The 10,238-nt window shown below is 41.8% G+C and overlaps 1 protein-coding gene across 1 annotated transcript; it reads left to right on the top strand.

Annotated features, from left to right (window-relative positions):
- Nucleotides 1-436: 436 nt before the first annotated feature.
- LOC137739842 (ATPase 9, plasma membrane-type) lies at nucleotides 437-5,173 on the top strand. Its single transcript, XM_068479564.1, has 14 exons — nucleotides 437-493; nucleotides 1,015-1,134; nucleotides 1,225-1,323; nucleotides 1,414-1,551; nucleotides 1,628-1,942; nucleotides 2,051-2,377; nucleotides 2,525-2,644; nucleotides 2,765-2,992; nucleotides 3,086-3,395; nucleotides 3,487-4,001; nucleotides 4,089-4,262; nucleotides 4,368-4,550; nucleotides 4,636-4,817; nucleotides 4,926-5,173. The coding sequence occupies exons 1-14, from the start codon at nucleotides 437-439 to the stop codon at nucleotides 5,020-5,022; spliced, it is 2,865 nt and encodes a 954-aa protein (XP_068335665.1). The 3' UTR covers nucleotides 5,023-5,173.
- Nucleotides 5,174-10,238: the final 5,065 nt, after the last annotated feature.

The raw sequence follows: 10,238 nt of genomic DNA, 5'->3' as shown, positions 1-10,238 counted from the left end.
AGCTCTAGAAAGCAGACCAAAACTCTCGCTCCTTCATCCAATTACTCATTTTCCATATAAAGCTAATGCCATTTTCTGTTATAAAAACAAACTCCCAGTCCAAGTCCTTGACAGTACCGATTATTCCTCCCTCAGAGACACCACCGCAGTGTGTGATTTTCAGACCTTTACAGTACCGATTATTCCTCCCTCAGAGACACCAACACAGTGTGTGATTTTCAGAGAAGAAAAACTGGACCCCACGTTGATTAAGGACCTGGCCCACTGAGATTAGAAAAAACTGGGTTCTAACTTGCTGGGAATTAAGTGTCTCTAAAAGTGCCCACCCTGGAAACACTTGTATAAATATATATGTGTGTGAGTGTGTGTATGTGTGTTTATTTTCTGTATGAGCAGATGAGTGTTTAGTCTTTGGTGAAAGAAAACTAAAGAGAAAATGGCGGAAGGCAAAGCAATTAGCTTGGAGGAAATCAAGAAGGAAAATGTCGACCTGGTAAGTTTTTCTTGATCGCGTTTTTGTTGTACATTTTGTACATGTTCATGTTGTCACCATGCAGATTTTGAATCTTTATGTAGCCACACTTGAGTTTTTTCTTATCGTGTTCTGGTTTAGATCTTTGATTTTTCGTTTTCAGATTAAATGCTAAATGTTTCTCCTAATCCATTTTGTGTCATTTATCCTAATTTAGTTGATAAATTGAGACAGATCTTAGGTTTGATTTTTTTTTTTTAAATTTTTTTTTATTATGCATGCATGCATGAGTGCAAGTTTTTATTTGCACCTTGGGTTTCATGGCATGCAGTTGATTAATCATTAGATGCTTGTTTTTTATAATCCTGGAATCATAATTATAAATATTAAGGATTAAAATTATATTATGATGAGAAGAAGACTATGGACTTTGTTTGATGGCTGAGAAAATGCTGAAAATTGAAGAGACGAAGACTATGCCAAGTAATTGAGTTGTTGTTAAGATATATCAGTCATTAACTTTGCCTTCCTATGTATTGCAGGAGCGCATTCCAGTTCAGGAAGTGTTCGAACAATTGAATTGCACAAAAGAGGGTTTGTCAAACGATGAAGGGCAGAAGAGGCTTCAGATCTTCGGGCCAAACAAGCTCGAAGAAAAGAAGGTACTTCTCAAGAAATACTCGAGTATACTTTTGTCCCCAATGTTAGTTTTGAAAGGAAGAAAATTAATCTTGTGATTAATCATTGAATAGGATAACAAAGTGCTCAAGTTCTTGGGTTTTATGTGGAATCCCCTATCGTGGGTGATGGAGGCTGCTGCAATCATGGCCATTGCCTTGGCAAATGGAGGGGTACCATCTCTCTCTCTCTCTCTCTCTCTCTCTCTCTCTCTCTCTCTCTCTCTCTCTCTCATATTTTCATGATTCTAATGAACCATGCAGGGAAGACCACCAGACTGGCAGGACTTTGTGGGAATTACTGCTCTCTTGATCATCAACTCTACCATAAGCTTTATCGAAGAAAACAATGCAGGAAATGCTGCAGCGGCATTGATGGCGGGTCTTGCACCGAAAACAAAGGTGACCATTAGTAATGGTTACATCAAGTGTAGAAACAATGAAAATGGGATTTTTATATATGCTTGTTTGATTGTAGGTTCTGAGAGATGGAAGATGGAATGAGCTAGAAGCTGCAATCTTGGTACCAGGAGATGTGGTCAGTATTAAGTTGGGAGATATTGTCCCAGCAGATGCTCGTCTCTTGGACGGAGATCCTTTAAAGATCGATCAGTCTGCCCTCACTGGTGAATCTCTACCCGTGACAAGGTACCCTGGCGATGAAGTTTTCTCTGGCTCCACCGTCAAGCAAGGTGAGATTGAGGCAGTTGTAATTGCCACCGGTGTTCATACCTTCTTTGGGAAGGCTGCTCACCTTGTTGACAGCACCAACCAAGTAGGCCACTTCCAAAAGGTATTAGACATTTGTCTAAAGCTACAAGTATTAACTTCATGTACAAGCACTTAGTCCTTTCAATATTTTTTGTGTTTCGTTTCCTTATATGCACTTCGTATTGATCAGGTTTTGACAGCCATTGGAAACTTCTGCATATGCTCCATTGGCGTGGGAATTGTTATCGAGGTAATAGTCATGTATCCGATTCAGCACCGGGCGTACAGAGATGGAATTGACAATCTCCTGGTGCTTCTCATTGGAGGCATTCCAATTGCTATGCCAACGGTGTTGTCAGTTACGATGGCAATTGGTTCCCACCGCCTCTCAACACAAGGTGCCATCACCAAGAGGATGACAGCCATTGAGGAGATGGCTGGAATGGATGTTCTCTGCAGTGATAAGACTGGGACTCTTACTCTCAACAAGCTTACAGTTGACAAGACCATGGTTGAGGTGATTATGGCCGTTCAATTGATTTACCATTCATTAAATTTGTTTTATGATGTGAAGAAAAGAGAAAAAGAGAAATAAATCAAGAACCTAGACTATTATTCCATTGCTTGAGGAAATGTCATTAATGGAATTTATTTTGATTTTCAGGTGTTTGTAAAGGATGTGGACAAGGATGGTCTAATTCTGCTTGGAGCCAGGGCTTCCAGGGTTGAGAATCAGGACGCCATTGACACCTGCATCGTTGGAATGCTGGGAGACCCCAAGGAGGTATATCCCAGTCCAATTCCTTTATGTACTTGCATTTGTAGCATAAACTATTTCTTCGTGTTTTGACAGTGAATGATTAATTTAACCATCTTAATGTACGCACTATTGTTTGTGTTGCAGGCCAGGGAAGGAATAAATGAGGTCCATTTCTTGCCCTTTAATCCAGTGGAAAAGCGTACCGCCATAACATACATCGACCCTGAAGGGAATTGGCATCGGGTTAGCAAAGGTGCACCAGAGCAGATCATTGAGCTTTGCAACCTAAAGGGTGATGCTGAGAAGAAAGCACATGCTATCATTGGCAAGTTTGCAGATCGCGGCCTTCGTTCCCTTGCTGTTGCTAGACAGGTGAGTTTTGAGCTTTGTTCCTCTGAATTATAATTTGACGAGGATGGTTTCATATAACTGAAGTTGTTTTCTTCATAAATTGTTTGCCTTTAGACCGTGCCGGAAAAAACCAAAGAGAGTGCTGGAACACCATGGCAGTTTGTGGGTCTCTTGCCTCTCTTTGATCCTCCAAGGCATGATAGTGCAGAAACCATTCGCCGAGCCCTTAATCTTGGTGTCAATGTCAAGATGATTACTGGTGATCAGCTTGCCATTGGCAAAGAGACCGGTCGCAGACTTGGCATGGGCACCAACATGTATCCTTCTTCTTCCCTCCTTGGTGACACAAAGGACGAGTCGATTGCTAGCCTCCCTATTGATGAGCTTATCGAAAAGGCTGATGGCTTTGCCGGTGTCTTCCCAGGTAACTAGACTAAACCCTTCATGCAAGTAGGTTTGTTTCCGAAAATTCCAAGATTTTGTCTAGTAAAACTAAGTAATGAGATACCATGCAGAACATAAGTATGAAATTGTCAAGAGGCTGCAAGACAGGAAGCATATTTGTGGGATGACTGGAGATGGTGTGAATGATGCCCCAGCTCTAAAGAGGGCAGACATTGGAATTGCAGTGGATGATGCAACTGATGCAGCTCGCAGCGCATCCGACATTGTCCTTACAGAACCAGGGTTGTCTGTGATCATCAGTGCTGTGTTGACGAGCAGAGCCATCTTCCAGAGGATGAAGAATTACACCATCTATGCCGTTTCCATAACAATCCGTGTTGTGCTAGGTTTTATGCTCCTTGCTCTCATCTGGAAGTTTGATTTCTCGCCTTTCATGGTTCTGGTTATCGCCATACTCAATGACGGAACAATCATGACTATTTCTAAAGATAGGGTGAAGCCATCTCCTCTTCCAGACTCATGGAAACTAAAGGAGATCTTCGCGACTGGCGTAGTCCTTGGCACCTACATGGCTGTCATGACTGTTGTTTTCTTCTGGGCTGCTCATGGCTCTGACTTTTTCACGGTAAGCAAAATTCCTAAAATCAACTAAAGCAAAAGTCTTTTGTGGATAAATATTATTGCAAATATACTTACACTAAAAAACTTGTAGGAAAAATTTGGGGTAAGATCTATCAGGGGAAACTTTCCTGAGCTTACAGCGGCTATCTACCTTCAAGTTAGTATTATTAGTCAGGCACTTATCTTTGTTACTCGATCGCGAAGCTGGTCTTATGTCGAACGCCCCGGTTTCTTTCTCTTGGGAGCCTTTGTCATAGCACAGCTGGTAAGTTTCGACAAGTTTACGGTTGTTGATAGTATCTAATATTTTTTTCTTTTATATTTTCAAGAGCAAACTACTAATTTCCTCTTGCTGTTATATTTTATCAAGATTGCTACCATAATTGCTGTTTATGCCAACTGGGGCTTTGCAAGAATCCATGGCATTGGATGGGGATGGGCAGGAGTTATCTGGCTCTACAGCCTTATCACCTACATACCATTGGACATTCTCAAGTTCATCATTCGATATGTGTTGAGCGGCAAGGCCTGGGATAATGTACTTGAGAGAAAGGTATGTTTGATAAAATCTGATGCTTAAAACAATTTCTTTTCATCCTCGTATCCTAAATGTTTGATTCTTTCGTATTGGTATTCAGACTGCTTTCACATCAAAGAAGGATTACGGAAAGGGAGAGAGGGAGGCGCAATGGGCTACCGCTCAGCGAACCCTCCACGGTCTGCAGCCTCCTGAGACATCTGAGCTCTTCAATGACAAGAACAACTACAGAGAGTTGTCTGAAATTGCCGAACAGGCCAAGAGGCGAGCTGAAGTTGCTAGGTAATTATACAACCTTAAGCTGGTATTTCCCCTCTTTTCTGTAACACAAACCGAAATATTTCAAAAGATCTTATGTTCCTACCATTCTTATGCTTGTTTGCTTTCCAGGTTGAGGGAGCTTCACACACTCAAGGGGCACGTCGAGTCGGTGGTGAAGCTTAAAGGACTGGACATTGACACCATTCAACAACACTACACTGTTTAAGTGAGTGGCAAGACGGAAGACAACTAGCGCATTAGCATGGGAATCCAGTGTTCATCCTTAAAAAGAAAAAAACCAACAAAAACCAAGGAAAAAAATTGCTGTTATTTGTCATTGACTTTGTAGGAGGATGACGGGGTTGGGAATAATCCAACGGGGGAGTTGTTTCAGACAACCTAAGGTTGGAATCGGTTATATTAGAAGGTTGAATCTTGTATTCTCTATGAATTAAATAATTAGTTCATTTCAATGATAATCTGCTATTTTTCGCTTCTACCATTTGAACAACAATATTTCCATCAGAATACAAGTATAGAATTATAGCAACTCAAGGTCTCGAGCCCTTTTGAGCACCGCTCGAACCTCTCTCAAGTAAGAACACTTGTGCCTCCTTTGAGTGCTTAAATTTCTAAAAATTAAAAAGGAGAGAGAATGCTTTGGCATGTTTAAAATTTGGCTACAAGTGAGTCTCGCAGCCAAATCGATTCACTCTAGGTTTGTGCTGAAGTACTTGTTAGTCTAGAAGATTCTGTATAGGTTTTATGTGGACTAGGTTCTGTAAATCCTTGTGCTGCCAAGTAACTTTACTAGTATATATTTGTAATCTTGTGAATCAATGAAAATAAAGAAATTATAATTCTAAATCGTATCACTTGTTTACGTTTCCCTGTCCTGGTAAAACCATAGCCTCCTTGCCGTGCTCCCACCCTCCACTTTTCTCAAATCCTTGCCATGACTCTCCTTTCCCAATGGCCACCAACGCCTCTTCATCCTCTACTCCTACTGGCTCCTCTCTTTCTGGTCTCAATGCTGCCCACTTTCTGAAACTCACGGACCCCAACTATGAAGCCGTTTCTTCTCGGGCATAATTTATTTTGGCTATGTTAATGGCTCTTTCCCAGCTCCTGCTGCCACTCTTCCTGCTGCTGACAAGGAACCTGCTAAACCGAATCCCTAGTTTGCTGCTTGGTTTCAATAGGATCAATTGGTGGTCAATTATCTGACTTCCACCCTCTCTGAGCCTATTTTGTCACCCACCGTTGGAATAACTTCTTCTCAAGCAATATGTAGTCTTCATGCACACTCCTCAGGCCTCCGTGGCCAATGCCACCAATATCTGTTTTCAACTATTGGCACTTACAAAAGGCTCTCGCCCTATCTTGAATTACCTCTATCAGGCTAAGAGTTGAATATCAGAGTGCGCAATGGACAAACGAACTAACTGATCATATATAACTTTATTTAACGGGATTGCCAAGAAGACTACATGAATCAAAGAGGCTACATCTTGATTGACATATTATCCTCCGAATAACAAAGCTCTCTATTTATAATAAACAAACCCTAATCCCTAATATGCAAGGAAACAAAAACCTAATTCAAATAGGCTAAGCTCAAATTCAAACACTAAATAAATAACTATTTTCCAACACCCCCGTCTAACTCATGGCGGTACACGTTATGAGTTTGCCAACAAGCAGATGCAGATACAAGCTCTGTTAGGTGGACACAACAAGGCAAGTTCCGTTAGGTGGACATGACAAGGCAAACGGGCAATCAAGCGAGCAAACGAACAATCCAAGCAAACAAGCAAGCACGCGGACGAGCAGTCAAGCAATTCCATCATTCAACCATTTGGCAAGCAAGTAGATTTCGACGGATGATCCAACTAATAATCAGGTACACAACATCACTCTAGTTGTCATTAGTTCAAGCACTCGAGTAATCGTGATAGTGGGCAACCAGGAGATCCAATACAAGCTCAACAAAAACCCTTCTTACATCAATCATGTGGACCCCAAACAAACCAGGCCGACACCAGCTTCAATCAATAAGTGCGGACGGGCAAACAGTAGGCCCACGTGGACCTCAGTCAAAAGCAACCAAATTAACCATTCTTTCCTTCATCCTGGGCCGAAACAAACAACCAATTTGTCTCCTTCTTCGGTTCACGTTAGCAAACTGGGTGCAAAACAAGTGAAGACCAACATTCTGAACTCAGACTCCAAGGTGTGGTTGCAGGCTTTTCAGGATAGGAAGCAATAGACAGCGACGGATTTCAGGCAATGGCAGTGGCGTGACTGGATGGCTTGGCGGCGGGGTGGATTCGGACGGCAGATGTGCTAGGTTTCTGGTTGCAGCGGCAGTGTGCAGATGGGGTTTGCGAGTCTGGGTGAGAGTGAGAATGAGCAGTGTGGTGGGGATCGTTGCGAATCGCAATGGTGGGGAAGGATCAGGCTAGAGACAGGTTCTGGGTGCAGCGGCAGTGAGTCATGCAGGCGAGGTGGGGCAAGTCGAACTGGTGCAGATGCAGCGGATCTTGTACTGGTGCAGGAGTGGTCTAGGCGGGGCTGGATGCGGTGATGCAGCGGTGGGGCTGGAGGCTTGGATCGACTCCGGCTCCAAACTTCAACCGATATGTTTTTTTTTTTTTTTTTTTTTTTTCTTAAACGACAAACAAAGGTTAACCCAAACCAAAAAACAAAAAAGTTTCACGGAACGAAATTGGACAAAACGAACAACGAGATAGACAAATTGATATGAACAAAACAAAAGCAGATTAAATCCCGAAGGATCAAACTTGTTCTGATACCAAGTTGAATATTAGAGTGCTCAATGAACAAATTTATTTAACGAGATTGCCAAGAAGGCTATATGAATCAAAGAGGCTACATCTTGATTGACATATTATCTTTGAATAACAAAACAGTCTATTTATAATAAACTAACCCTAATTCCTAATAAGTAAGGAAACGAAAACCTAATTCAAATGGGCTAAGCCCAAATCCAAATACTAAATAAATTACTATTTTCCAATGCTAAGTCTATTGCCGAAACTCTTGTTGCAATTAATTAACCTGTTTCTAACGCTGATTTGGTCACGTTTGTTCTTAAGGGTCTTGGTTTGGAATATTCTATGCTGGTTACTGCATTTTTAAATCGGACAATGATTGTCTGCCCTCCCACTTCCGGTGCCCTCCTGTTTTGTGTGATCACGGTTAAGCTATGTCAACATTTTATATTTATTTATTTCATAATGATAATAAGACAAAAATGAATAGTAATATAAAATGTTCATGTGGGTTAACCGTGACCACACAAACAGAAGGGCACCGGAAGTTGGAGGGCAGACAATCCTTGTCCTTTTAAATTTTCTTCCCTTGCCTGAATTTCCCAATTTACGATCTTGTATATTGACCTTTGAAGCCCAATCTCAAATTGACGCAGCAACACAAGCTCTACTTGCTATCGCACCAGGCTTTCCCTTTCCTGCCCAGCATGCCGCAAGCCCACATGCCTCCCCAAGGCTAGCAGGCCCATTTGCCTCCACCTGTCCCGCAGCAGTAGCATACTTATGCTTACTAGGCTCAAGGCCTGGACCTGCATCATTAGCTCATCCAGCAACAACATTCACACAATCAAGGTCGTGAGTGTATTAATCGATGCCCCTGTGGCTGGGGCAAATGTGGTCATGGTGGCTACCGTGGTGGTGGCCATGGGGTTAGGAACCTAACCAATGGGGTTTTCATCCTCCCAATCAATAAGGTATTCTTAGTGTTCCTCCTGATTTTTGGTGCAATTTTTGTAACTCTCTAGGTCATCATGCTCCTATGTGCCCACCATGTTCCACTCTTCCTTTTGCGGCTTATCATTCCTTCCCACTTGGTGTTGTTAATGATCTTACCTGGTACTTTGATACAGGTGCCACTCACCACATGACCAACCATGGTGCTGCCTTCCATGACCCTGCTCCCTATAATGATAAATATTTTGTTGTTGTTGGTAACATGACGTCTCCCTATCACTCACACAGGCTTTATCCCTCTTACTTTAGGTTCTCGTTTGTTTAAATTAAATAATGTCTTCTATGTTCCTTTTCTTAAGAAAAATCTTCTTTCTGCCTCTCAGTTTACTAAAGATAATTCTACTGTTGTTATTATACACCATTTGGTCAAGCAAACTCTGATTTTAACACTGTTTCTCCGTTGTTTCATGGCCACTATGAGGGTTATCTTTACCTTATGTCACCATGCCTTCCATGCCACCACTTACTTCTTGTGGCACTCCCGTTTTAGTCATCCGTCGTCCGAAGTTTTATTTAAGTTGTCTTTAGGATCTATGCCTGAGTTAAATAAGGTGTTTTGTAACCATTATGCGCTATCTAAGTCGTTTAAATTACCTTTTACATCTAATAATATTGTTGCTCAGTTTCCCTTATATTTATTTTATTTGGATGTCTGGATGTCTTTTCTTCCATCTATTTTTAGCTTTCGCAATTATGTTTTATTTACAGATGATTCGTCACTCTTGGATTTTTCCTATGCGGGCCAAATCCGAGGTTTTTATGCACTTTGAATCCCTTTACAATATGGTGCGCAATATATTTAATTCCTTTATTAAATTTCTCCAATCCGATGATAGTACAAAATATGTCAATAACTCATTTAAAACTTCTTTAACAAAGTTGGAATTGTCCATTGTGTCTTCATGTCCTCATACACTTGAACAAAAATGGTATTGTTGAACGTAAACACCATCATATCTCCATTATCACGCATCTTATTCTCCACATTGCCCACGCCCCACCCTCTCTTTGGGTCGAAGCTAGCTTCATTGCTGTCTTCATTATCAATTTACTCCCTTCCTTGGCCTTGGGTTGGTCTAGTCCGTACTTTTGTCTCTTTGGTCGTCATCAAATTTATCCCTTCTTCGTACGTTTGGTTGTGTGTGTTACCCACATCTATGTGCTTATATTACTGACAAATTGGAACCTCATTCCAAAGAATGTGTTTTTGTAGGTTATAACTTACAATACAAAGGATACTGGTGTCTTGATCCTGAGACTAATCGGGTTTTTATTTCCTGCCATGTCACCTTTGACGAGTCCAATTTTCCATCCGTGAGCACTGCTGCCCTTGCAGCCCAGCCTAATTATGTTCATTTTCTATTGAAGCCTTCTCAAGTGTCGCAGACCTAGCCCATGGTCTCTCCCTCTGTGACCTAACTCGTCCTCCTACTGCTCCTAGGTCATTGTCCACCCGGCATTTAGATCCGCACATGGCTCCTGCCTCCTCTAATCTATCCCTGCTTCTCTCCCATGATCAAAACTTTGCAACGGGTCTACCTATCACCTTTGTGGCAATTCAACCCAGCAACTCGGCTAGTGGGCTTCAGCCAGTCTCCATTCCTTCAGCTGCTGCACTACAACCCACTACCTC

This window comes from Pyrus communis, chromosome 7, assembly GCF_963583255.1.
Source record: "Pyrus communis chromosome 7, drPyrComm1.1, whole genome shotgun sequence".
In the NCBI taxonomy this organism is placed as follows: domain Eukaryota; kingdom Viridiplantae; phylum Streptophyta; class Magnoliopsida; order Rosales; family Rosaceae; genus Pyrus; species Pyrus communis.
Note: the sequence above shows the minus strand (reverse complement) of the source record. Positions and strands in the feature narration are given on the sequence as shown.